The 27519-nt window shown below is 51.2% G+C and overlaps 4 protein-coding genes across 12 annotated transcripts in view; 2 read left to right on the top strand and 2 right to left on the bottom strand.

The window, feature by feature from the left end:
* Positions 1-1352: 1352 nt before the first annotated feature.
* CHRNA10 (cholinergic receptor nicotinic alpha 10 subunit) lies at positions 1353-6255 on the top strand. The gene is made up of 5 exons (XM_045482471.1): positions 1353-1455; positions 2987-3312; positions 3746-3900; positions 4612-5144; positions 5798-6255. The coding sequence occupies exons 1-5, from the start codon at positions 1353-1355 to the stop codon at positions 6253-6255; spliced, it is 1575 nt and encodes a 524-aa protein (XP_045338427.1).
* On the bottom strand, positions 5398-25498 carry ART1 (ADP-ribosyltransferase 1). Of its 5 annotated transcripts, none has more exons than XM_045484173.1 (5): positions 25404-25498; positions 11550-11667; positions 10480-11260; positions 9320-9361; positions 5398-7749 (listed from the first exon to the last, which is right to left on the bottom strand). In XM_045484173.1, the coding sequence occupies exons 2-5, from the start codon at positions 11610-11612 to the stop codon at positions 7670-7672; spliced, it is 966 nt and encodes a 321-aa protein (XP_045340129.1). In that variant the 5' UTR covers positions 11613-11667; positions 25404-25498; the 3' UTR covers positions 5398-7669. The 5 variants fall into 5 exon arrangements, with proteins under 5 accessions (XP_045340129.1, XP_045340127.1, XP_045340130.1 ...); XM_045484171.1 differs by lacking the exon at positions 25404-25498 and adding an exon at positions 18009-18113; XM_045484174.1 differs by lacking the exon at positions 25404-25498 and adding an exon at positions 18009-18113 and having other exon boundaries at positions 10495-11260.
* ART5 (ADP-ribosyltransferase 5) lies at positions 16787-23414 on the top strand. Of its 5 annotated transcripts, none has more exons than XM_045484158.1 (5): positions 16787-16890; positions 20394-20589; positions 21552-22281; positions 22887-22919; positions 23007-23414. In XM_045484158.1, exons 1-5 carry the CDS (start codon positions 16802-16804, stop codon positions 23108-23110), a joined length of 1152 nt encoding a protein of 383 aa, XP_045340114.1. In that variant the 5' UTR covers positions 16787-16801; the 3' UTR covers positions 23111-23414. The 5 variants fall into 5 exon arrangements, with proteins under 5 accessions (XP_045340114.1, XP_045340113.1, XP_045340118.1 ...); XM_045484157.1 differs by having other exon boundaries at positions 23004-23414; XM_045484162.1 differs by lacking the exon at positions 16787-16890 and adding an exon at positions 19590-19976 and having other exon boundaries at positions 23004-23414.
* XNDC1N (XRCC1 N-terminal domain containing 1, N-terminal like) overlaps positions 23994-27519 on the bottom strand; it is a 38476-nt gene continuing 34950 nt past the window's right edge. The window contains exons 21-22 of the mRNA XM_045484164.1: positions 25404-25533; positions 23994-24515 (exon numbers count right to left, since the gene is read on the bottom strand). Coding sequence (XP_045340120.1) covers positions 24136-24515; positions 25404-25533 — 510 coding nt within the window. The 3' untranslated portion in view covers positions 23994-24135. The remainder of the gene's footprint in view (positions 24516-25403; positions 25534-27519) is intronic.

Raw genomic sequence — 27519 nt, 5'->3', positions numbered from 1 at the left:
CCCTGTTTGGTGGGGATGTAAAATGTTATGGCTATTATAGAAAGTAGTATGGCGATTTCTGAAAAAAAAAAATTGAATTACCATATGACCTAGCAATTCCATTTCTGGGTATATATCCAAAAGAACTGAAAACAAAGTCTTGAAGAGATATTTCTATTTTCATATTCAGCAGGATTATTCATACTACCCAAAATGTGTAAGCAAGCCAAGTATTCCTCAAGGAATGAATAGATAAGCAAAATGTAGCATATGCATACAATAGAATATATATAGCCCTAAAATAAGAAAGTTCTGACATATGTAACAAAATGGATCAATCTTGAGGATATTATGCAAAGTGAATCAACTGATCTCAAAAAGACAACTACTGTGTGACTCCACTTACATGAGGTACTTAAGTCAAAATTATGGAGACAGAAAGTTTAGAACTGTGGTTGCCAGGGGCTGGAGACTTGTGAATCTAAGTGTGTGTTCCTGAAGATATCACTGAGATTATAGTTGGTTGACTACTGTGCATCAGACAATATGCTGGGCACTTGCCTTGCATTATTGCTTGTCTCATTTAATCCTTTCAAAGTGAGGACTGTTAATCCCATTATCCTGTATGAGAAAACCGAAACCCAGAGAGTTTCAGTAGCTTGCCCATGTCAGACAACTCATAAGACAGAGCTGAAAGTGACTCTAAAGCCTGTGTTTTCCCTGCTACCCCATATCACCTATGGTGTTTGGGCATGGGGAAAACACTGAGGCTCCGATTGGGATGGCTGTAGGGAGCTGGAGGTGAGGATGTGAACTGCATCCCCTGCTCTGTGGGGCCACCTGGAGGAGCCTGAGGCTCAGTTCCCATTCCCACCAGGAGGGGAGAGCTGGATTGGCACAAAGTGCCTACCTAGCCTGGACAGATGTGTTCGATCTCTCACTGGAGGCAGAGCTGACAGTTTAAAGGAGGCTTCAAGAATTCAGTAATGGTGGTAGAACTCGGAGGACAGCATCATCCATGGGTCCTGCTCCCTCACACCCCTGACCCTAGGATCTCTGTGCCCTCCAATACCCCAGGCTGGGCTTCAGCTGAGCCTGGGTGCTGACTTACAGAATTTGAATAATTCAGGGCCCGGTAACCTGAGGTGTCAGTTTCAATTACTCTGTTCCCATGGGCACAGGTGTCCCAACCCTATAATTAAGCTAATGAAAACAGCAAAGGGGGAGGGGCCTGCAGCCCTATGCCTCAGAGGGCTCAGGGCTGATGGAGTCCCTGCCCCGTTCTGCTGAGAATGTGCCAGGCTCATCCGGAGTCCAGGTATGGAGAACAGAGAAAGGAAGTTAGGGGGCTGAAATAGAAGGAGACAGGAAGAATGAGTGGAAGGAGGAAGACCAAAGTCAAAGAGGCAGAGGCCAAGAAAGAGTTACAGAAGAAAAGACAAAAGGAAGTGGAGACGGAGATGCTGAGTGAGAGAGGTAAAGGGGGGTGGGGGGGCAGAGACAAATGCAGGGGCAGAGGCCAGAACAGGAAAGGACTAACAGAGGAGAAAGAGCAGATGCCAAGATCCAAGTACTTAAATCCAAGGGCAGGTACAAATAGGAGGGTGAGAGAACTGGAAGAGCCGCAGGGCTCCCCAGAGGGTAGCTGGACCCAGCAGAGATTTCAGTCTTATTTCTGACTTGCAGGTATCGTCCACACCATCCCTGCCAGCAGAGCCTGATGCTGCCCTCAGTGGGGCCAAGAGGCTCACACCCAGAGACCTGCCCCACCTCTTGCTGTGGCAGGGCCATGGGGCCCCGGAGCCACCATCTCAGCCTAAGCTTCTCTGTCTCCGGCCTGGGCTTTCTCCTCCTGCTCTCGCTGCTTCCAGGTGTGAAGCTCAGTAAACCAGCCCTGCCTCTCTGGGCACTGCTGCTGTTGCCTTCCTCCCCAAATCTCTCTCCACACCCTATTTCTCTTCACTACTGTGTGGGGAACAAGTGTTCTATCTGGGTATCATGGAGGACAAAGGTGCTGAAGGGGACAAGAGAAGACCTGCCTGGCCGGGGTGGGAGCAGTGATGGAAAAGCCAGGGTGAGGGGGCCAGATCATGAAGGGCCTTGAATGCCAAGCTGAGTTTAGACTTTATTAGCAGGCAACAGAGAGAGATATTGAACACTTTTAAGCAGCTACTGGCCTGGTCAAACTTGAGTGCTTAATAACCTGATCTCAGAAATGTGAAGGTTGGTTAGAGAGACTAAACTTGCAGCAGGGGCAGTGAGAAGTCCTCTCAGCTTCAGAGGTGAGTAGACATTCAAAAGATGCCCAGTAGCATGGCTGGCAGGACTCGGGTACTGGTTGGATTGCAGGGGGAGGGGGCAGAAAGGAGGGATAATTCCCAGATTTCTGGCTGAAATCACTGGGGGATCAGTGTTGTTTGCTGAGATGGGGAACACAGAATAAAGAATAGGTTTCAGAGCATGGGAGGAGGAAATGAGTTCATATTTTGGACCTATAGCCTTAAAGGTGCCAATAGGACATTCGGGAATGAATTGTATTTATGGGTCTGGAGCTCAGGAGAAAAATCTGGGCTGAAAAAAAAAAAAGCCAAGAGCAGGATTCTGGGGAACAATACTTGAGTCAGAGGCTGAAGACAATGTGGTATGTCACAGAAGTCTAGAGAAGAGAGGATTTTCAGAAGGAGGGATAGCCCACAGCATCAGAAACTTCAAAGAAATCCACAGAAGTGCAGCTGGATAAGTGGAGACAGGTTTGAGAGACTGGAGCGGGGCGGGGGGGGGGGGGGGAGGCGGGGGGGGGGGGGGGAGGGGGGAGTGGCAATGGGGTTAACAACACCTGGGTGAGAGATGAGACTCCTATCGTCTGTTTAGGCCCCTGTTGCATTTGCAGTAGGGCAAGCAGAATCCAGGTCCTTAGGAAGGGAAAGGGTGGGAGAAAAAAAGTCAGCGTGCTCCAGAAGACAGTACCAATTTAGTCCTCAGCCTTCACCTCACTCATCCCTGGAAGCAGTCCAGGGAGGAACTAGAACCACAGCTAGATGGACAGAGAAGACGTCAGGAGGACCAGTCAGATGGCCAGGAGATAGCACAGCAGGTGACAGGTGCCAGCCTTGTGGGGATAGAGGGTGTGAGCAGAGGGCCCTGGACAACGGTCTCAGATGCACAACCCTGTTTCCTGGTCCCCCAGAATGCTTGGGAGCTGAGGGCAGACTGGCTCACAAGCTGTTCCGTGACCTCTTCGCGAACTACACAAGTGCCCTGAGACCTGTGGCAGACACAGACCAGGCTCTGAACGTGACCCTGGAGGTGACATTGTCCCAGATCATTGATATGGTGTGTTGTGGTGCAACCTTGGAGCATGCCTGTGGCAGTGTCAAGGAATTGGAGGGGGGTCGGGGGGAGGGAGTGAGAATGGGATTATTCTCCAAATAATTCTTATCTATAAACATTAATATTAACAATAATAACAGCTACTAACTGTTGGATACTAACTGCTGGGTGCCCACAGTGTGTCCACTACTTTGCACACTTGGATTCCTGCCCAGCAGGGATTATCACCCATGTAACTACTGAGGAAACTGAGACCTAAAGAAGAGTGGAAAACTGTCAAGGTCACATAGCAAGGTCAGGCCTGGGTAGGAACTGGACTGTGAGCCAGCTGCGTTTGTGGGTGCCGTCCAGAACTCTGTAGGTGAGTGTGTACACACAGGGGAGGGTGTGCATATATGTGTGCCCACACCTGTGCCTACTCCCTGCCACCCACTAGGATGAGCGGAACCAGGTGCTGACCCTGTACCTGTGGATTCGACAGGAGTGGACAGATGCCTACCTACGATGGGACCCCGATGCCTATGGTGGCCTGGATGCTATCCGCATCCCCAGCAGTCTCGTGTGGCGTCCAGATATCGTACTCTATAACAAGTACTGCCTGCCTGGGCCCCTCCCCCTTCCATCTGTTGCCCTTGGCTCTAGGTTTGCACTGATTCCCCATCCCCACAACCTAACTTGGTTCCTATGCTGCCCTGGAAGCTTTTCCCCCAGGACCCTTCTAAGCTGCCAGCCCCTCCATGATATGCCCCACTTTAGACTCTCCCAAGCCAATCCAGGCTGAATGTCTCCTGGGAACCCACTGTGTGGTCTAGGGGCCATTTCTGTATCTCTCACAGAGAGGGTTCTGGGGTACAAGTGCCTCCTGATGGCATACTCCACCCTTCCAGGCCCGCTCCAAGTCTCCCAGGACTCCCCGACGGCCTACCTAGGGACTTCCTCTAGGGCCTAACCCTCTGGAGCATTCCTTTATGCCACCTAAACCAGTTGTGTTTCCCAGACAACACATGGCTCTGCATATTTTCCCCCAGGGGCCCCCTAGGAGATTTGCAGATAACACAATGCAGCCAGGTGCCATCTTTTGCAGATGTGTTTTCACCCTGCCCTGGCCTAGATCCGTGTCTCCTCTAGAGTCTGCAGGCGCCACCCCTTCTGAGCCTCCAAAGGCACGCAGGGCCCTCTCTGCCGCCCCCTCCACCCTCCAGGCGATCCCTGGTAACCACAGGGCCCCGCGGGTTACAGAGCTGCTGCAGGAGTCTGCCTCCCAGCAGCCTCCTCAGGTAGCCCAACCCCGTCCGCCCACAGGGCTGACGCACAGCCGCCGGCCTCGGCCAGCACCAACGTGGTTCTGCGGCACGACGGCGCCGTGCGCTGGGACGCGCCGGCCATCACGCGCAGCTCATGCCGCGTGGACGTGTCGGCCTTCCCGTTCGACGCGCAGCGCTGTGGCCTGACGTTCGGCTCGTGGACGCACGGCGGGCACCAGCTGGACGTGCGGCCGCGCGGTACCGCCGCCAGCCTGGCCGACTTCGTGGAGAACGTGGAGTGGCACGTGCTGGGCATGCCGGCACGGCGGCGCGTGCTCACCTACGGCTGCTGCTCAGAGCCCTACCCGGACGTGACCTTCACGCTGCTGCTGCGCCGCCGCGCCGCCGCCTACGTGTGCAACCTGCTGCTGCCCTGCGTGCTCATCTCGCTGCTCGCGCCGCTCGCCTTCCACCTGCCCGCCGACTCGGGCGAGAAGGTGTCGCTCGGCGTCACCGTGCTGCTGGCGCTCACCGTCTTCCAGCTGCTCCTGGCCGAGAGCATGCCACCGGCCGAGAGCGTGCCGCTCATCGGTGAGCCACGAGGGCGCGGGTCGAGGGTGGTGAGGGGGCGGGGAGTGAGCCGTCCCCTCCGTGAGACCGGCCCCCGCCCATCCCCAGCCCAGCCGTGCCGGCCCAATTCGGTGCGGGAGTTGGGGGTGAGGGTGGGGGCGTTCCGGGAGCATGCCTCATTCTGAGATTGAGGGGAGAGGGGTAGGCCCCTTCCGGGAAGACATCCTTCCCCTCACCCGTCGTAACAGGCAGTTTGCATTGAGTGCTGGCTGTGTGCCAGGTCCTCTCCTAAGCGCTTGTCATTTATTAACTCAGGGAGCCCTCACCACAGACCTGTGAGGTAAGTTCTGTTGTTATCCCAGTTGTACCAAAAGAATCAATAACTTGCCCCAGATGGTGCTTCTACATTTGAGAGCGTGGCTTTCATGGATTGTGAGGGAGTGCAGAGTCCAGCAGTGAGAACTAGGGAGCACATGGCTTGTGAGAACTCACTTGTAGGAATAGGGGATGAGGAGACCTTGGCTCTTATGTCCTTCCTGGCTCCATCCATTGGGATTGGAGGGTCCTGAGAGCCTCATGGTGGATGAGCTGGTGCCTATTTGTGTTGAGGCAGTGGGCAGACTCAGGCACCCTGAGTTCTTGTTTTGGGCCCCAGCTCACTCTCTCTCTTTCAGGGAAGTACTACATGGCCACCATGACCATGGTCACATTCTCCACAGCGCTCACCATCCTTATCATGAACCTGCATTACTGTGGTCCCAGTGCCCGACCAGTGCCAGCCTGGGCTCGGGCCCTCCTCCTGGGACGCCTGGCACGGGGCTTGTGCGTGCGGGAACGAGGGGAGCCCTGTGGGCAGTCTAGACCACCTGAGTCACCCCCCAGTCCCCAGCCTTCTGATGAAGGGGTTCACCCTCCAGCAGTTCCTTGCCATGAGCCACGGTGTCTGTGCCATCAAGAAGCCTTGCTGCATCACGTAGCTACCATTGCTAACACCTTCCACAGCCACCGGGCTGCCCAGCGCCGCCATGAGGACTGGAAGCGGCTGGCCCGTGTGATGGATCGCTTCTTCCTGGGGATCTTCTTCTCCATGGCCCTGGTCATGAGCCTCCTGGTGCTGGTGCAGGCCCTGTGAGTCCCAGGGGTCTGATGCAGCCACAGCACCCCCAGACAGAGATGGAAAGGCCAGGTGGTTGTTGGCTCTCAGGCCACCCAGTCTCTCCCCACTGTGCCTAAGAGTCTGGGACACCCTTTCTTCAGGATCAGCACTGCCGATTTCACAAACCACAGGGATCACATGTCTACATACCTTAACCACTAAGGGAAATCCAGAGTTTGCCACTCCCTTAATCCCTATGGAAGAGAAATTCTAAGAAGGGTCAAAATCAAAATGCAGTCCTGGAGGAACAGAATTGAACTTTGAAGCTGAGTGTTAGAAATGTTAGAGTGGCAAGGGTGCAGGTTATATGAGAAACAGAACTACCATGTTTCTTTGTCTTCTCTTACTTCCTTGGTGGCTATTATTTTAGGAACTTGGTCTTGCCAGTCCCTGCCTAGGACTCAGGGTAAAGGATTCAGGATTCTAGTTTCCAGAGCAGGAGGCCACACCAGAATTTTGGCCCCAAAGCCCCAACTCATAATAAAGTAAGTGTGTGCCTAGCACCTCTTCAGTGTCCTGTCTTAACCCTTGGGACCCGTGGTAGTGGAAGTTGGGGATCCAGGATTGTCTCTCTAGAGACGGGAACCTTAGGACACATAGATCAGAGCAGAAATTATATGTCTTTGCTGACAAGAATTCAATTGCGCATTCAGTTGAGACCCTGGCAGAGAACCTAATGCTGTCTCTGCTATTTCTCCTGCTCTCTACTGTCTGGAGCTAGAGCCAGTCCACATCATTCCTACACACTGACATTCAGAGAGCTTGAAAATGTCCAGAGCAGGGCACTGCAGAGATGAGCCACTCGCAAGATGTTTGTTCCTTTTTGACTTACACGTTTTCTAGCACCACCTCTGTGCTTTAGACCCAGTCCCTGCCGTCAGGAAGCTCACCATCTGATACAGGAGGCAAACATGAACATGTGGTGTAGAGAAGCATCTAAGGACCTGTGGGAGCAGAGAGGCAGGACCCCTAGCCCAGCCAGGTGGGAGAAGTCAGAGAAGGCTTCTTGGGAGAGTGAATAGGAGCTTTCCAGGTGCACATGTGAGGCATTTGAGTAATACCAGCAAATGCTCTGGCCAAGTGCTTTCCTCCCCATTCCCCCCCAAACTAGTTTAATCTCTAACCTCCAAGTGAGTTGTTGCCTGTTGTAGAGACCCCCGTGTCTATTCAGTGTCTCATTCTTAGAGCCTTGGCTAAGGCTCAGTCCTCTGATTCCCTTATTTCTCCATCAGCAGGCCTGGCAGCTACCAACGTCCCAGAGTTCCCAGCAGATGGAGTTACCATGGATCCTGGCTGCCTTTAAAGCACACATGTGGCCAACATCCCCATGTTGGGTAGAGGCAGCAGGCAGGGCTGTTCAGTGTTGGAAGGATGATGGGAGGCCTGGAGTCTATGGAAAGGTTCCTCTGACAAGGAGCCAGAGTGGCAGTAGGAGGGACCAGACTGCAGAAATGGGGCCTTGACTCATGGCTGTGGGAAAAACAGAGGCAGAGAGAGAAGTTTTCAGGGTAAAATGAGGTACATAAATAAGACGAAGAGGAGCGAGCAGAGTGAGCTGGAAACACAGACACACAAAGTGTGATGGGAGCCAGAGATGCAGAGCATGGATTCAGGGAGGAGGGTAGGCAGATGAAAGACCCCCAGTTCCCCTTCCAGAGGTCACTAGGTTGGTCTATGCCCCTGCCCCCTACTGAGACAAATGAGGCATCACAGAGTGGGTTGAACAAGGGGAAGAGATATGATGAGAGCTCTAGTGATGCTCATCTTTGCCCCTCTGCCCAACCCCTGATAGAAGTACTGATGGACCAGGGGAATCCTTAACTTGTCCAGTGCTTGAAATGACATTACCAGAACTCAAGTTGGTTGGAGCCTGGAGATCTGGCTTCTGACCCTGGCTCTGCCACTGACTCCTTCTGTCACCTTGGGCAAGTCATTTCTGTCTCTGGGTCTCCTTTACTATATAATGAAGGTAATACTCCCTGTTCTTCCTCCTTCCAATAGTTTATTGTACAGTAAGGATAAAATAAGATGGTGTCTGGAGAGAAATGAGGACCAGGTAGTGTGGTGGTTCAGAGTGTGGCTCTAGAGCTGGGCTCTCTGGACCCCACCCCTTATTAGCTGTGTGTGTAGGACTGGTTGCTTCACTTCTCTGGGACTTAGTTCCCTCATCTGTAGAACAAGGGTGATGATAGTACCTACCCCACTGGGTCATGGTGAGGATTCATGGCGTGGTGTGCCTGGAGCATGGTGTGGGACTGTGTAGTGGAGAATGGTGGGAATAAAGTAGATGCTAGGGCCCCCTCCTTCCCACTGTTCACAGAGCCCTGGAGGAGGGAAGAGGGACCTGAGGGGGATAAGTGGCTAGAGTTTCTTTCTTGGGAAGGGCCTATTCTAGTTGGTTCCTCTGGAAAAGCCCCTTCCCACCTAGAGAAGTGGTGGCTTAGGCAGGCCCTGGAATAGTGGGTATTCAAGGGAAGAAGAGTCACAACTGAAAGGGACCTGGGGATCATCTAGTCTAATATGCTTATTATACAGATAGGAAAACTGAGGCCCAAAGAAAGATCGAGTGATCACAAAGAAAGGGCAGAGCCCAGATGAGATCCCAGGTCTCCAGCACCCAAGACCTGACCTCAACCTTGGAAGGTGGTCTACAGGAGCCCTGAGGTTAGTAATAGAAACAGTGGGTTCTACAGCTGAAGGAGAAGGCCCAGAGAGGACTGTGGGAGTGGGCCCTTCCCTTCATCCCCTCACTGAAACCTGGATCTCTCTGGTGCATGATCAGTGACCTTCTGTGAAGGAGAGGGCCCCATACTTGGGGGCAGGTGTTATCAGCTTGCATGACTACTGTCCCATACACACATCTATGTTCTCTAAGAGAGGTTAGCAACCCCCACAGGTGTCTGCTTAAGAGAGTTTACTTGTTTTGATTAAAAGAGGGTTGTTTTCCTTTCAAGAGTGACATGCATTCAGGAGGGGAGTCCAACCCCAGGGCACCCTGCTCATCCTTGAGCTGAGGCCCACATAGGCTTGCAGCTCTTACCTGAGTTATCCAGACGGCAGGGCCCAGACTTGCACTGCTTATCTGTAGGGAAGAAACAGTAAATAATCAAAGTCTCAATAGCTCTCAGGTCAGGAAAGAACCCCCAAACCCTGTGGTCCATCCCCAACCCATTCAAGGAGAAGCTGATACATTTTCTTCTAACTCTGCTTCCTTATGGTGGGACCTCCTTTGCCTACATTTGACTTGACCCATGAGCAGCAGAGCCAGAAGGGAGCCAGCCCTCAAACCCAGGGTCTATTCTGGGTACCCTCCTGCTTCCTTGGCCTGTAGCTTTGCCTCACCTCTCCCTCTCCCATGCCTTGTCCCAGCCAAGGAGGCACTAGTTTATGTATTTTGCATGTCTTTTTCACCTTCCATTAACTCATGCAAGCTCGTGGTGCTGTCCAAGGTGAGAATGGTAGCCATACTGGACTTTCTCCTATCTTAGATGTGGTCCACAGTTCCAGGCAACAACCTGCTTCTAATTATGCAAATTAGGCCTCACAAGCCCCTGGGCATCATTCGGCCAGGACCAGCAACCCCCAACCCCTTCAGATATTAAGAACCAGAGGCTGGCCTCATGATTCCATCTCTGGCCAGTCCTGGAGGATAGACAGGAAGAGTATCCGAGACCTGCCACAGCCTGAGCTGGAACTTTGGGGCACAGCCCCTAACGGCTATCTCACCACCCACCTGCACCCCTACCCAGCACACATGACAGCACAGGATTTCCATTCAGCTGAATACATGTGCTCCTCTTAGAAGCTGAGGTTGGGGCTCTTAATCGGACCCGGCATCAATGGTCTGGGTGTCAGTGCTATGGCCAGAAATTAATTGCCTTCCAGCTTCCAGCTGGGAGAAAAGCCTGACCAGTTCTGTTTGGCTCTCAAATGTCCATAGACACCTGTCTTGGTCAGAAAACCCTCTTCAACCTCCCAGCAGGCAAGTGGCCAGCTCTGACTTAAGCACCTCCAGGGACAAGCGTCCTACTACCTCAGAAGCTTGTCTCCCCTTAGATGCAAGGGGGTGGAGGGGCAGAGGGACAGGACTGGGTCCCCCTTACTATTAATTTATTTGTAATATTTGTGTATGTATCCCCTGAAAACAGAAGGGGAGGCCCATCTTCTGCATAGATGCTGACCAGTGCATCCCCTGCTCACCTTTAATGTACTCACAGTTGTATGTGCTGCGCTTGCCCAGGGCCCGGAGGTAAATGCGGGCAGGGCCCTGGGCTGGTCTGCTGGCATTGATTACCTGGAAGGTCTCAAAGGGGGGGATCAGCACCTCATCCTCCCCAGGGAAGAAGGAGTAGCCCTTGATAGGTGCCCCAAGGCAAGTCCAGATGCCAAAGAAGGTGTCCTCCCCAAACTGCTGGGCTGCAACATTCTGTAGGGAGGCGGAGGCAAATCCTCCCAGCCTTACGGTGGCTCCAGGTGCTGCTGGCCGGAAGCGCAGGCCATGCACCCCTCGGAACACCTGGCGGCACTGGGGTGAACGCTGGCCCCTACCCAGCAGCTGCAGGGCCTCGGTCAGCAGGAAATGGAGTGTCTTGAAGGAGAAGTGGTGGAGGTAGGAGGCTCGGGAGCGGCCCGCCTCCCGCACGGCTGCGTTGAACTGCTTGTGCAAGGGGCTGTTGGCTGTGTAGGCCAGGAGGGCCACCCCATGCTCATCGCGGAAGCCAGGGGGTGGCAGGGGCAACCGGGTAGGACTGGGGCCCCACTCTGGTCCCCAGGCCTGGCGCTCCTGCCACTGGCTGCTTGCCAGTGCCCAGCCGTCAGCATACACTTTGTTGGCCTGGAACTCTGTTTGGTTGAGATCCGGGAGGGCAGCTGTCATGGCTGCTGCACAGCCAGCATACTGGTCATCAAAGGAGGCTGGGGCCATATCCAGGGGCATTTCTTGAGAGAAGAGGTCTCGTTGAGTGATGGGGTGGCTCTGGGCCTGAGGGAGAGGGAGCAGTAAGGACTGAGAGGATGAGCCTCAGGAGAATGGGAGCCTGTCACCAAATTTCTCCACTTAGATGATGACACTGAGAGCCCCAAACACACCTGGAGGGGAAGGGGATTGGGAACGACTAGCTGCAGAGACCAGGGTCTGGGACTGTCCCCTCAGGCTGGGCAAGCCCCAAAGGAAGCATCAGTCATTCTCTCCTCCCATGGCTCCTCACAGGAAGCCGACAACTCAGCCGACAACTCCCTGCTGACATGGGGACAGTGGAGGATAACCATACCTGAAGTGCTTCCATGAGGCCCATGGACACAAGCAGCAGAGACACCATGGCAGGAGGCTGCATGTTGGAGGTAGCCCTAGACAAGTTACTATCTCTCTTTGGGTCTCAGTTTCTTCATCTAGAAAATGAGAATGTTAATATGTAATTTCATAAACATTAATTGACACCTAATCTGTGCCACTCCCAGTGCTTGGCACAGAGTCACAACATAGAAATGAAGGCTCGAGAGAGAGTAGACCCTTCTTGCTGGAACATAGGAATATGGGAGACTTCCTGGAGGAGGTGTTACCTGAACAAGGTCTTTCAGATAAATAGGAGAATAAGGCTTCAATCAGTGGAGACTGGGGTAGGAAGATTGGCATTTGGGGTGGGAAAGGAGTCGTGGGTAGCAGAAATGAGAAGAGCAAAGGTGTTGAATGTAAAAAGTGAAAGACATTTTATCCAGCACGGCACAGCTTGCAGTGTGGGAATGTTGGGGCCGTTCGTGAAAGGTCCTGACTACTACAGTAAGAGGTCTGGGCTTCACCCAGTGGGGGATGTGAGGCTGGAACAGGGCAGATCCAGGACTGGTCACGTGGTGGGACCATGGCAGTACTCCAGGTATAAGATCCAGCCATCCTCCCCTCCTGCAGTCCTGGTGCCAACTGAGCCCTCCTGCCCTAAGCCCTCGATTGCTTCCAGGGCAGGGACAGAGGTAGAACCCCCAGGTGGTAAAGAAGAGGGGCTGGGAGTTGGGGAGAGGATGAGATGGGGAGTGAGGCTCCAAGAAGGCAGAGTCCAGCTTGGGGTAAGGATTGGAACAGACAGTCTCTCCGTGTCCTCTCTCACTCTTAACTGTGCTTGCTGTTACCGTGACAGTAGTATCCTTTCGGACCTTTTTCTGTGCACATGCAAGTAATTTAATATTTAAATATGCATACACACCTAGTTTTCTGTACACAGGCTGCTTTTGGTTTTTATTTTCTTTTTTTCAAAAAGGAAAAGGAACATGCCTTTTCATGTTTCACATACATCTCCTGTAACCTTTTTTCCAGGAAACAATGTATCAAGGACTTCCTTCCACATCATACATTCATATCTACCTTATTCATTATAATGGCAGCACGGGATTTCATAATATAGCTAAACCATAGTTTGTTCAACTATTTTCTTCTGGGCACACATTTTTTTTGTAACTTTTTGACATTTTTGACATTACACATAATATTTTATGAACATCCATGTATGTAAATGCTTATCTACTTATGGGCATATTTTTATAGGAAAGATCAAGAAGTGATATAATGTTGAAAGGATATGAATTATTGTTTATTTGGCACTGCTAAATTACCACCCAGAGGTACTAGTTTGCCCTTCTGCAACAGTGAATGAGAGTGGCCTTTTCTCTATGTCTTTGCCAGTTCTAGTTATTATGATCTCTCTCTTTTTTTTTTTTTTTTTTTTTGAGAGCGAGAATCCCAAGAGCACTCCATGCTCAGTGCAGAGCCCAACAGGGTCTTGATCCCAAGACCCTGGGTTCATGACCTGAGCCGAAATCAAGAGTCAGCCTCTCAGCTGACTGAGGATATCTATTTTCTTTTTTTTTTTTAATTTTTTTTTAACGTTTATTTATTTTTGAGACAGAGAGAGATAGAGCATGAACAGGGGAGGGGCAGAGAGAGAGGGAGACACAGAATCCAAAACAGGCTCCAGGCTCTGAGCTGTCAGCCCAGAGCCCGATGCGGGGCTCGAACTCACGGACCGCGAGATCGTGACCTGAGCTGAAGTCGGACGCCCAACCGACTGAGCCACCCAGGCGCCCCAGGATATCTATTTTCTGATTCACATTTCTGCTTACTAACAGGATCAATCGTGACTTTAATGTTTAATGTTTTAAAGGTTTAAGTTTTTTAAATCTTTTAAAAAAATATTTAAGAGAGAGAGAGAGAAAGAGAGAGAGAGAGAGAGAGAGAGAGAGAGCAAGCCAGGGGAGGGGCAGAGAGGGAGAGAGAGAATCCCAAGCATGGAGCCTGATGTGGGGCTCAACCTTACGAACTGTGAGATCATGACCTGAGCCAAGATAAAGAGCCAAACGCTTAACTGACTGAGCCACCCAGGTGCCTCTAAAGGTTTAATTTTTTTTTTTAAGTAATACATTTTCATTGTTCAGAATTTAAATAGTCCAAAAGGCACACAATAAAATATCTTTCTCTTGCTAATTCCTCACTCCATCTCCCCAGAGGCAACCAACATTCCCATTTTCTGTGTATCCTTCTAAAGATACTCTATGCACATATAAGCAAATTCAAAGGTATTTCTATTTTCCTTCTTATACACAAATGGTAAAACAGTCAGTGGTTCTTGGAGAATCTGATGAAAGGTGAAACGTCTCCTCAGAAAATGGAGGGGCATCTGGGTGGCTCAGTCGGTTAAGTGTCCAACTTCTGCTCAGGTCATGATCTCACAGCTCATGGGTTCAAGCCCTGCACCGGGCTCTGTACTGACAGCTCAGAGCCTGGAGCCTGCTTCATATTCTGTGTCTCCCCCTCTCTCTGCCCTTCCCCTACTCATGCTCTGTCTCTCTCTCTCTCTCAAAAATAAACATTAAAATTTTAAAAAAGCAAATGGATGTATGTACCCTCACCCAATGTTACATACATTTCAGGTGGTTATGTCTCTGCCCCCAGTCTCATTCAGGTTAAGCATCCCTGTTCCATAATCTGCTGGGTGGGAGGAGGCTAAACTTTGATGGTTCAGCCCACCCACAAGTCCACACACAGGGGCAGTGGATAGTTCTCGTGCATGCTGATACCTCAGCTTATGCTGAGCTTCCCACCTCTAGTTTTCCATGTTATTTTTGTGCCCAAGACTTTCTCCATCACCCTGTAAACTTGCTCAGGGCAACCCAAAAGTGCAGGGGATTTAATGTTCCCAGGGACAACCCTTAACCAAGGAAGAATGGTAGTCAGATTCCCTTTCCCACAGAGGGTACCCAGTGGGATTAAGCCCCAGTTGACCACAGTTCTCACAGTGTGCTCATTAACGCACTTTTTTTTTGGGAGGGGGCGCTTTTCTCTTCTCCATCCCACTTTGCCACTTTTTAAATTTTATTTAATGTAATTTATTGTCAAATTGGCTTACATAGTGCTTACATAGTAAGCAAATGGGCTTACCAGTGCTCATCCCAACAAGTGCCCTCCTCAATGCCCATCACCCACTTTCCCCTCTCCCCCACCCCCCATCAACCCTTAGTTTGTTCTCTGTACTTAAGAGTCTCTTATGGTTTGCCTTCTTCCCTCTCTGTTTGTAACTATTTTCCCCCTTCCCTTCCCCCATGGTCTTCTGTTAAGTTTCTCAAGATCCACATATGAGTGAAAACATATGATATCTGTCTTTCTCTGACTGACTTATTTCACTTAGCATAATACTTTATCCATTCATCAGTTGATGGACATTTAGGCTCTTTCCATAATTTGGCTATTGTTGAAAGCGCTGCTATAAACATTGGGGTACATGTGCCCCATCCACTTTGCCACTTTTAAACTTGTACTTTCTGGGATCAACTTACAAATAAGCTCACTACACCCAAGTCCTTGCCTCTGGATTGGCTTTTGGGAGACTCTAAACCAAGAGAGGGGGTCTTTTGGGGTCACAAATCATCAGAATGTGGCCCAGAACTGTTCTATTAGCTTGGACCCTAGAATGATCATATAAGCAGCAGACCTGAGCCCAGCCAGCAAAAAGCTGAGGCAGACTGGCAGCTTGAAGCAGAGCAGCCCAAGCAAACCCACTTTAGATTAGACAATCTATAGTCAGCCCAAAAACCTGTGAACATGTGAATAAACCTTTGCGTGCCATGAGATTTTATGGTAGAGCAAAATGGTTATGCAGCAAAACCTCACTAGGCCAACTGTATCTCTTGCCATCTCTCTGTTGCCCTTGTTTCTATCCTCATCTCTACCCTGCAGAGACAAGGCAAGAAAAGAGAGAGTTCATAGGCTTGGGATAGGGAAGTCTGAGTTCTGAAGTGAGAGTGAGGACCTTGAATCATTTGGCCTAAGATACTAGCAGTGAGGATGGACCCAGAGTCATTAGGTATAATTTACTAGACATGGTGTCTGATGGGATATAGGGGGTGCAACAGAGGGAAAAATCAAGGATGACATACAGATTCCATACTCCAGTCTGCTAACAGAGGAGGAGCAGAGACACTTTAAAAGCTCATTTTGCCCATCCCAGCACATGATAGGTGCTCAATACAAAATGAATGAATAATCAGGTTTAGAGGAAAAACGGTGAGTTCAGTTTGGCATGTGTGGACTCTCAAGGGGCAAATGTCCAAGGGATAGAAGAATGGACAATAAGATGAGACATTTGAGAGTCATGGGTATATTGAAGTCAGAGAAGACATAAGATCCCCAGGGAAAGGAAAAAGAGGGCTGAGAAGCAAAGAAAAAGCTGCCTGAAGCCAAAGCACAGGCAGACCAAGACATCTTGGGTTTCTAGAGGCTCTTCACTTGGGTCTCATGAAGTACCCTGGTATTCTTGTGATAATTTCCTCTTTAAAATTTTTTTTAATTTTTATTAATGTTTATTTATTTTTGAGAGAAAGAGAGAGAGGCAGGCAGAGAGAGAGGGAGACACAGAATCAGAAGCAGGCTCCAGGTTCTGAGCCGTCAGCACAGAGATGGATGCGGGGCTTGAACTCATGAGCCATGAGATCATAACCTGAGCCAAAGTCGGACGCTCAACTGACTGAGCCACCCAGGCACCCCCATAATTTCCTCTTTAGGTTTTATCTAGCTTGCCATTGAAAGAGTCTCATATAATATACCATCTCTATTATTCACCCAGTCACCCAAAATGGTCACTTGGATATCCATTCATTTGATCATTCATCAAACACTAAATTAGTTGCCATCTAATCACCATATGGATCCATCCTAGAAACTCCTTTTCTTTTCCCACCCCCACATCCCTTGCCATGGCTGAGGTCTGCCCCTGCCTCCTCCCTGATCTCCCTGCCTCAGCTGTCACCCCTGCTAATCCACCCTCCACAGAGCAGGGAGAACAGTGTTTCTAAAGCACAGCTGGTCAGGTTGCTTACCTGCTTAAAAACCTTGTGTGCCAAACCTAGCTGGAAGAAATATTTCAAAATACAGAGTAAAAATGCAGAGATGAAAATTATGAGGGAATACATGAGAACACATCTAGAAAGGAAAAAAAGCAACAAACACAACTTCCTTCCTTACCCTCAGGACAGAATCCTCCTCATGCTGGCATTTGAGGTGCTCTGTGACCTAGCCCTCCGTGACGTCTTCAGCCTCGTGCTTGGCTTCTCCAGTACAGAACAAAGTTCCAGGTGAGGCTCCACTTCTTCCCTCCCCGTGGCTCTGCACACATTGCCATCTGCTGGGGATACCCTTCTCCTGCTACCCACCTTTCAAGGCTTAACTCAGGGTTCCCCTTCACCAGGGAGTCTTCTGATGACTCTGTGCTCTTAAATCACCCTGTGCTTCCCTCTGTCACTGTCCTAATCGTACTGTGTTGCCCTTATGTGTCTGTTTCCCTTCCTGGCCTGTGAGTTTCTTGAGGGCAGGGACCAGCTATGACCTGTTCTGTGTCCCCAGAGCTTAGCCCAAGGCAGCCACAGATGAGGCCACCTGGAATGTTTGCTGAGAGTCTGAGAGGCTTTCTGGGTGCAGCTAACAGTGTAGACCACTGCAGAACAGGTAGTTTGATGACTTTGGTGAGCAGTGTTTGGGGGAATGGGGTGGGGCCAGAATGATGGGGAGGTCATGGGAGGCAAGGAAGTGGAGGCACTGGGCAACCCCTTATATCCCACCTGCCCTTCTGTTTTTCCTCTCATCCTGTTCAGGGCACTTGTCATTTCTCCTTATCCAGACCCTCACTGAACATTTCCTTTTGGGGATGTGACTCTTAAGTCCCTTCCCAGGAACCCCTAAGTTTCTCAATGCCCCAAGCCTCCCTAGGTATCCTAAACCTCTCCATAAAAGGGGCTACGGTCTGAATATCTGTGTTCCCCCCAAATTCATATGTTGAAATCCTAATACCTGCTGTGATGGCTTTAGAAGGTGGATCTTTTAGGATGTAATAAGTTCATGAGGGCGGAGCCCTCATGAATGGGATTAATGTTCTTTATCAAAGAGACCCCACAGAGCTCCCTAGCCCCTTTTACCGTATGAAGATATAGTAAGAAGGTGCCAGTTATGAGCCAGAAAGAGAGTCTTCACCCGACCATGCTGGCACCCTGGTCTCAGACTTTCAGCCTCCATAACTATGAGAAATGTTTGTTTATAAGTTACGCAGTCTGGGATATTTTATAGCAACCTGAACAGACTAAAAGTTTCCCTGAAACTGTTCCTAACTCCTGAAACTCCACCATCAATACCCCAAATTTCCCCTTTAAAAGAGTCTTTCCCTGCCCTGTGCCCAGGAGGAGGGCGGTGTGCCCCTTACCTAGGCCTTCTCCAGGGAAGCTGGTGTTGGTCTTCTGCGATGGCCACCAGGGGAGAGGGAAGGCAGGTTTCTCCTTTATACTGTCAGTCTCTCACCCCCTGTCCCCACACAGCTGCTCAGAAATGTGACACTCCCCCATCTATTTCTGGATGTCTCCTCAAGGCTTGGGAACACTAGCCTCTGCCCAGTCTGCCCTGGGCCTGTGCTCCTCCCATGTAAAAGGGAACCCCTGAAGCCAGAGAGAAGGTGGGCTGAGGCATCGAGGATCCAGGCTGGAATGACTGTCTCCCCATTGGGTTTGGTCCTGCGCACAGCACCCCTGTCCTCGGTATCTTTTACATTTGCATTTTGTTCCTTTTATGTGAGCATGGAGACTCACCTAACATGCCAGGAGAGATTCCCAGATTAAGGTGGCTGGGTCTGGCCAGCACCGATTTGCTAGGTGATCTTAAAGGACTTTCTGCTTCTGCCTTAGGGCCTCTGCTTAGTGACTAGATTTGATTCCATCTCTTGGGGCCTTTCTTGGATTTCCATATTTGGGGATGGGGGAAGCACTTGCATCAGAGAGGACAAAACTCTGATCCACTAGGTCTGATACCAAGGACTTGTTTCAGCAAGCCTACCTGTCCCAGACAGTATCTTCTGTTCCAACAGCAAATGCTGAGGGTCCTCCAGGGACAGAGGCAGCCAGGATACACAGGCAAGATGCTGTTTTTCATAGTCATGGTAAACAATAGAGAAACTCCTGATTTTCTAATCTAGTTGAGCTTTGGGATAGTCGGTCTCATTGGAAGGGGACAAGAGTACTTGTCTTTTTTTTTTTTTTTTTATTTAAGTTTATTTATTTTGAGAGAGAGAATGTGCACAAGCAGCGGCGGGGGATGGGCAGAGAGAAAGGGAGAGAGAGAATCCCAAGCAGGCTCCATGCTGTCAGCGTAGAGCCCAACATAGGGCTTGAACTGGTGAATGGTGAGATCATGACCTGAGCTGAAAAAGAGTCGGATGCTTAACTGACTGAGCCACCCAGGTGCCCCAAGAGTAGTTGTCTGGCAGCTGTGTTTGCCTGACAAGTGTTCTAGTTTTTTGGGATGCCACTCCTTCCATCTACCTCCCCACATCTCTCCAACCTGTATACACAGTTTGTCTATTTGGGGCTATAGGAAGGAATTTGGGAGAAAGCAGGATTCTTGATGAAGGAAATTCTTTATTTGGCAGGCAGCCTGAGGGGATGGGGCAGCAGGGATGGGGCTAGGTGAGTGAGCCAGACCAGGATGGAGGCCTTGTGGTTAAGTCTAACCTTGTAGGCCCACTTTCGCCCCCGCAAGCAGCAGGAAGCATCTCTTTAAATCTTGACATTTGAGACCCCCCCCCCCCCCACCAATTCCCATGGCCACTGTGAGAGTAACCCTCCCACCCCCAGTGGCTCAGGCTGCCAGAAAGCTGTCCCCAGAGCTGCTTACTGATTCCTCAGCTGGCCACTTCTCCCATTACCTATGATTTGGCATCCAAAACTCAGAGCCAGGTTATTTATAGACAGGCCCGCAGCAGGGGAGGGGAAAGGCTAGTGTTTATAAACATGGGGTCACCTGAGTCTAAGAGGTCCAGAGAAGGAGGGTCTGGGGAGAAGTGGTACTGGCCCTTGAGGCTGTGAGATAGCTCTGCATCTGGTCCCACCCCACTAAAGGGAAGGGGAACGATGGGTGCCGCTCAGAGGTCCGACCACAAACGCTCCAACGTTTGGGCCATATGCAAATATCATGCAAATCAGCAAATGCACCAGCGGAGACTTTCTGGTGGGCGGGACCCTCGTGGGCATCCCCGGCGTAGTGGTCTGGGAGGTGGGGCCCAGCCAGGTCAGGGCCCACCTGAGGAAGAGGCAAGTCTCACAAGTCTCACAAGTCCCTCCCTCATCCCTGGCCTCGCTCGGAGCCAAAGTGGATTCTGGAGAAAGACCTCGCAGTCCTAGGGGTAGGGAGGTACGCCCCTCGGCCCCTTCCCGCGCCACACCCGCTGCCCCCACCCCGTGTCCGTTGTTGGAGAAGAGAGGTGTCAGGTTACCGCCGCGGGGGCTATAGTTAGCCGCGGGACTTTGTTGATCGGCTGGACTCCCGGGACAGCGCAGCGCCCGCCCGGACTTGAGCCCCCTGCCTCCTGCCCGAGCTATCAGCGCCCCTTCCCGCTCTCGCCCCTGCAACTTCCAGGTGGGTTCCCCGGCCTCCCTCCCCCTCCCTTGTCCGGGCGAAGCCAAATAACGGCTCCACCTTTACCATCGCAAGAAGGTCCCCGAGCAGAAGACGCTGAGCTTGGGGGACTGGGAACTTGGGGAGCGGAGCCCTGGGGTTTTGCGGAGGACAATTAAATCTAAAGCCCCGCCCACTCCCTTAGGCCCGCCCTTAGCCCCGCCCACGCCCTCCTGGACTGTATCCTGAACAGGGGCACTTCACACCCGAGGAACGGACCCAGGTCTTTGTCCCCCAGCCCATCGCCAATGGTGCCCTCGACATCTGGACCTCGCTTTCCTGAGTCTCCCCCAAAAACGATGCTGGTGGCTCTGCTGATGGCTCTCCATGCCCTCTGGCAGGTAACTGGGGGAAGCTTCTCCCACCACAAGGGGAACAAACAGTTCAGGGGCAGACCAAAAAGAGGTGGACTGGGGGGCTGACTCTTCAAAAATCTCTCCCAGGGACTCTTCTCTAGGATCCCAGTCCTCTTAATCTTCTTCTTCTTCTCGGGAACCTCCATCCCTGTAGGCAGCCCCAAGTTCCCATTCTCTCTCCCAGAATCCTCACCTCCACCCACTGGTCCTCCTAGGATCCTCCTTCCTTCATATCATTCCTCCCCACTTCCTGTCTGCCACCACAGGCGCAGCCCAGGCAAAGCGGCTTGGGCTACCTGTGTGCTGCCCTCCTGCAGCTCCTCCTAGACCAGGGCTTGACCTCCTCCACACACCCCACCGCATGTTTGGAAAAATGGGCTTCTAAAGCAGGAGAAGACTCAGGAGTCTCAGAGCTGACAGTGTCTTGGTGTTGTGGCATGAGGGGGGAAGAGAATCTAAGGATGGAGGCAGGGTCAGGTCACTGGACATTGGCTGTATATTTGTTTGTCACCTGAATATTGATCTTAGATCCAGAACAGTGCTTGGAAGTCATCTAGCCCCACTTCCTACCAGGTACAAGAACTTCTCTAATGACAAAATGACCCCATCATGTTGTACAGAAGTGAAGATCTATATGCTGTCCTCACAATATCCCTGTGAGGTAGAAAGTATCCTCAGTTTATACATGGAGAGCCCATAAAAGTTAAAGAGACATACACAAGATCCCACAGCTAGTAAATGGGGAAGTCTGCATTTGAACCCATGTCTGTCGACTGCAGTGGCTGTGCTATTTAAGCCCTTGAGCTCTTGCCAAATTGCATATACTATATATCTGGTCATAGAAATGAGATACTGTGTTTCTGAATTGATCTGCCACCAGGGCCCCCGTCCAGTGCTCTGAACTTCTATCCTTTCCTATGTGGCTCCTCTCTTTCCTACATCCATAGGCCCGGGCTGTTCCCATCCTGCCCCTGGGCCTGGCTCCAGACACCTTTGATGATGCTTACGTGGGCTGCGCAGAGGAGATGGAAGAAAAGGCAGCCCCTCTGCTGAAGGAGGAGATGGCTGGCCACGCCCTGCTGCGGGAGTCCTGGGAGGCAGCACGGGAGGCCTGGGAGCACAGGCGTCGAGGGCTCACCCTGCCCCCTGGCTTCAAAGCCCAGCACGGAATCGCCGTCATGGTCTATACCAACTCATCTAACACTTTATACTGGGAGCTGAACCAGGCTGTGCGAACAGGCGGTGGCTCCCGGGAATTCTACATGAAGTACTTCCCCTTCAAGGCCCTGCATTTCTACTTGACCCGGGCCCTGCAGCTGCTGCAGGGCAGTGGGGGCTGCAGCAGGGGACCTGGGAAGGTGGTGTTCCGAGGCGTGGGCACCCTTCACTTTGAACCCAAGAGGCTGGGGGACTCTGTCCGCTTGGGCCAGTTTGCTTCCAGCTCCCTGGATGAGGCAGTGGCCCGCAGATTTGGTAATGCCACCTTCTTCTCTCTAAGGACTTGCTTTGGGGCCCCTATCCAGGCCTTATCTGTCTTTCCTGAGGAGCGCGAGGTGCTGATCCCCCCACATGAAGTCTTCTTGGTCACCAGGTTCTCCCAGGAAGGAGCCCAGAGCCTGGTGACTCTCTGGAGCTATAATCAGACCTGCAGCCACTTTAACTGTGCCTATCTGGGTGGTAAGCCATGCACGAGGGAAGCAGGACTGGTGGGATGGGTGAAATAAACCAGGATGCCCTTTCAGGAGACCCACTTGGTTAATGGGAAAGCTGAGGGCCAGAAGTCAGCTGTAATTACTATTCTCTGTGACTTGGGTTCTGCCAGCTCTTAAAAGGTCTTATAAGTGTTTTCTGGATCTATGAACATTCTCAGGTGATTCTGTAAATATTCTCAAAAGGTTCTATCTGCTGTATAGTCTGATCAATAGAATCTGGTTAAGGAGATTGATAAGCAGAGGAAAGCGACGGGTGCTTCTTCAGATCTCAAGAGGCCCTGGGCTTAATGGGTTTGACAGGACACATATATGATGCTGTTCCTAAGTACTGAGGCAAGGACAGCATGGAGGAGTGGCTGGGGTCAGGGTGGGAGCAGGGACGGATAAGCAAGCTGGAAAGATTTTCCAGGGGAAGAAAGAGGCAAGAAAGTCAGAAGTCAGCATTTTGGAGAAGGGAAAGCTGGATTGAGAAGGGGGGAATGGCCCACGCGAGGACCTGGTAGGAAGGGAAGCTTGGCGTGTGAGGGTCTGTATCTACATGGAGGCCTCTCATGGTGCTATCTGTTGCAGGGGAGAAGAGGCGGGGCTGTGTATCTGTACAAAGTGAGTACTCTTTGCCCCCTCCCTCAGCTGCTTCAACTCCCCCTGGCCCTACTGACCCTTCACCTTCTTTTCTTCTCTCTTCAGTAGGAGGACAGCCAGACTCCACCTCCCAGGGGGACTTCTCTCTACTCTCCTGGAAGACCCTGTTCTTGGCACCTAGGGGCTTCCAGATCTCAGGAGTTGGGCCCTGAAAGTTCAATATATGCCACTTAGGAGTTCTGGGAACTGGTGACCTTCATATGAAGAAGGGAGCTTCGAACAGCCTCGAAGCGAGAAAGTGGTTTCGGACACAGCCCTAGCAGCCACTTCCCCAGGGATGGGGACCCACCCAGCCATCTCTCTATCCAGCCATCTCCCCTCCCAACCAGGATGTGGGGGGATCTGAGGCCACGGCAGGGTGGAGGGAGCCCTGCTGTGTGGTGGTAGGGACTCCCTGGGACAAGCACGGGTAGTACTATGACGATCACTCAATTAAACAGTATTGCAGTGTGGTGACATCAAATTTCACGATTGGTTTATTCCATGAGACCAGACCATCTACTCTGCTCTAGCCTTGCCAGACTCAGAAACTGAGGGACTAAAAGGATGACTTCTTGATCCCTCCTAGACATGGTCTCCTATGCAGACCCCTGTCACATACCACAACTTGCAAACCAGAAACTTTAAGAGTCAGAGATTCCCCACAACCTCCAGGAAGGAAGGCAGAAAGGGAGAAAGGGAGGGAGGGAGGAAGGAAGGAAGGAAAGGGAGGGGAGGGAAGGAAAGGGGAGGGAAGGAAAGGAAGGAAGGGAGATGGATTCATCGCCCATTTGTCAGATGAGGAATGCAAAGCTAAGGAAAGAAGCAACTTGCTCAAGATCAAAGAGTTAGTATTAAAACCAGGCTCCCTGCCTCCCAGTCCAGAATCCTTTCCACTAATGATGTGAAGGAACTCAAGTAGGAGCCTAAACCCAAGATACCTGGGACCCCATAGCAAGACATTTCTGTCTGTCCTGCTCCCACAAGAGTCCATTTCAGGGACAAGGGAAAGGGATCTCAAAACGTGAAGAGACAGAGATCCTTACACTCTCTGGAGGCATCTGACATCCAGAACAGAAACTTTATTGAGGCAAGTAAAGCAGCACAGGCTTCTACTAAGTGACCCCTACCCTCACTTATCTAGGCTTCTCTACCTAGTAACAGAAGAAGGGACCCTCCCACTGCATCAGGACCCCCCTTAGATTCCCAAATCTTCCTCCTGGGGCAGGTCCCCAGCCGTCTCTGATTCTTGCTCCCTGTGCACTAACACGTGAGCTGGGGAGGAAGGGCCAGACCCTCCAGAAGCTGGAGTCCTAGCCCCTCCAGCATCCTGAAGCCCAGTTTCTGAAGATACCTGGGTCCCCACAAGCCCTGGCACTGTCAGCTCTGGGGTTTCAGGGATGGGGGGGCCCAGATTCTGGAAGCTGTTGCGCACTCGGGTGATGTAGCGACTGAGGACGCTGGCACCTCCGGGTGGTCGGGGTGTCCCTCCCTCTTCCAGAGTCCGCCGCACACCAGCCACCTCACTTTGCAGTCGAGACACAGTCTTGGTCAGCTCTGTCAGTCTGTTTCCCAGGTCTGGGGGTGTGGGGGAAGGTATTGATGGGGATCATCTCAGAAGATGAACCTGCCCTGAACCACTTCTACCCTCAACAGAATCTCAGGGGACATATGCCTGTGGGTCCTGAGGGAGGAAAACTGGAGAAAGTGAGAGACTGGCTCGTGGGCTGGGGATCAGGAGCCGGCAGAGTCTGGGGCAGATGAATCTGAGTGGGGCTGAGGTGGCCATGAGTTTGGAAGATACAAAGAAGGAAAGGGATCCTCTCCCCAGAGAAGGGGTCAGGAATCACAGGGATGGGAAAGTTTTAATGGGTAGAGATTTGTGCCTCTGCCCCTGTCAGCCCTGTTCCCATCTAACCATCCTCAGGGCCCAGTTTCAATTACACCTCTGCTTTCTCCCATTTCTGGTCCTCTATTCTTCTACCTTCCCAATAGCCTGTCAAAATAATAGGTGCTGTCTCTCTCTCTCTCTCTCTCTCTCTCTCTCTCTCTCTCTCTCTCTCCCCCTTGGGCTCCCATGGCAATTTGGGTCTCTCCTAGCTAAGCACTATCTGCCTACAAAGATGGTTTCTCTTTCTCACCAGACTGAAAGTTTCCCCTGTGTCTCTGCTTGACATAGTACGCCCTCCCTCCAAGATGAGGCTGGAACAAATGGAATGTAGTGGTGAATGGTGGTTGAGTGAGTGAATAAGTGAATGAGTGAATAATGAGTTAAGTGAGTGAGTGAATGGGTAAGAGAGTGAATGAATCAACAAACACATGAAGGATTAAATGAAATGAATGGAATAAATGAATGGCTCAGAGAGTCATTGAGTAGAAAGGCCACACTGCAGGGTGTGTTTGGGTGTGTGGTATTTATATGAGCAAGGACTGGCAATGGGGAAGGTTTGGGGGCAAGCCACTAACCTTTCCGACGGGTCTCCTCAAACTCCCGCCGGGCTGTCTCTATGTAGCGCTGTACCAGGGCCTTGATGACTCGGAGGCGGTAGGATCCACGTTCTCCCTCCCCAGGCCCTGCCCCTGCCCCAGGATTGGCCTGCGATGGGAACACCAGAGGGTGAGAGAGACCCCCACCCCAAGCCATTCTCTAATTCTTGTGCCCTCCCCCAGATGATAAAGGTTGGAGGCCAAGTCTGTGCAGACTTTGCTGCCCCTGAAGGCCACATAGTTAGACCCTGATGCAGTCCTAGAAGACAGGAGGCAGATGCTGAGGAATGGCCAAGGGTAAGAGAACCAGGGTAGGGGGGCGAGGGGTCGGTAGGGGTGCAGGGGGTGGGTGGGGCAGGGCAAAGACAAAAATGTTGAGCCAGGCACAGTTGAGTTCTCTCTCCTGCCACCAACCCCATCTTGGTTTTCTTGAGTTAGTCCAAGCTAACTCTGCCTTTCAAATTCTGCACAGGGGGAGACTAGGGGCTGGGGGGAGGCACCCACAGGTACCTGCTCATGCTTATGAGATGGATATCATCATGCCAATTAGAATGATTGGTTTGGGGTCCAGTTATAGGCCTCAGGACGGTATCAGAAGGGCAAGCAGGGCATATGGATGAAGCAGACAGTGGAGAGAGAACAGAGGTGTAGTAGGCAAAGCGCTAGACTGGGATGACTTAGGTTCAAATCCCAGCTCCGTCATTTAGCAACTTTGTGCCTCAGGCAAGCTACTCAATTTCTTCAGGCCTGAGTGTCTCCAAATTTAAGACAGAAATGGTAATAATGTCTACTTCCCAGGTTAGTACTTCACTGGGACATAGAGTAAGGGCTCTCTACATGCTTAGGAAATAATTGTTTTTATCTAGTTTTATCTTCTCTCTAGATATTTTAGAGTTAGCATATGTACTTTTATAATATAACAAAAGCAAAACATTTTTTAAATATATTCAGGGAAAAGATGGGATTGACCAAGATGGGCAGGCAGAAGCATGAGAGAGAATGATAGGTCTTTTACAGCTACAGAGTTATGTAAAGCATTTTTCTTATTAAATAATCAGTAAAGACTTAGGGACGCCATTTCCTAAGGATGTGGGATAGGTGGGAAAAGGACACCTGATTGGATCATCAAAGAATAAGTGAGGTGGGGGCAGCTGGGAGAAGGGTGGGACTCCCATGGGGGTGCACTGGAGGACTGGGTGATCCCAGCTGGCTAGTGTGGGGGGTTGGTCCAGCAGGACACACTGCTTATGCCCATTCAGGACTGGCGCATGCCCAGAGAATGGGGTTCAAGCCCAGGCAAAGAGGCAGAGTCTCACCCTAGGGTGGAGGAGTCTTGACACATGGTCTGCAAATATGCATCAGGCAGCCTGGACAGGAACAGGAAGTGGCAGGGGGAATAGGGTGATAATTCCAGAATTTGGAGTCAAAAGTCCATTAAGGTAAAGGAGGTGTCTACACAGGAACTCCTGGAGCCAGGAAGTGGTGGGAACAGGGAACCCTGGGTGTTTAGTTTCTTGTAAGCATCCTGTTTTCCCCATGCTGAACACATGCAGTTTACTGTGCCTAGAACTCCCATGTCCACTGTATCTGCCCATCAACCTCCTGTTTACCCTTCAGGATACTGTTCTGCCCTCAAGACTCCGGGAAACTCCTGGATTCCTGGGTCTGGGGCCTGTCCTCTGTGCTTCTTTCTACCATAGGCTGGCTGTGCTGTGCAATTACAGTCCATCTCCTTCCTACTCTAGACCTTGAGGGACCACCATTATGCATATCTTTATTTCCAGAATAGGTGTGCTTTGGTAAGTACTTGTTGAACAAACTATTGACCAATCAGGAAGAGCCTTCTTCACCTGGGGATCTGGCTTGGCGACCCTGGCCTGGAGAGATCCTCAGGTAACAAGTTTTAAAGGGAACAGATAGAACCCCCTACAGACCTGGCAGTAACGCTGGTCTGAATTAGGATGGGGCGCCCATGCCTGGGTTAGGGAACAGATAACAAGAGATAAGGGAGCCCCTTGGAGGCTCAGCCTCCTCTCTCAGGCCTCTATCAGCCATTTAATTTCCTAGTTTGTGGGGCATTTGTCCCTTGGTTTCT

Source organism: Leopardus geoffroyi, chromosome D1, assembly GCF_018350155.1.
Source record: "Leopardus geoffroyi isolate Oge1 chromosome D1, O.geoffroyi_Oge1_pat1.0, whole genome shotgun sequence".
Classification (NCBI taxonomy): domain Eukaryota; kingdom Metazoa; phylum Chordata; class Mammalia; order Carnivora; family Felidae; genus Leopardus; species Leopardus geoffroyi.
The sequence above is the reverse complement of the archived record's forward strand: the minus strand, read 5'-3'. Positions and strand labels throughout refer to the sequence as shown.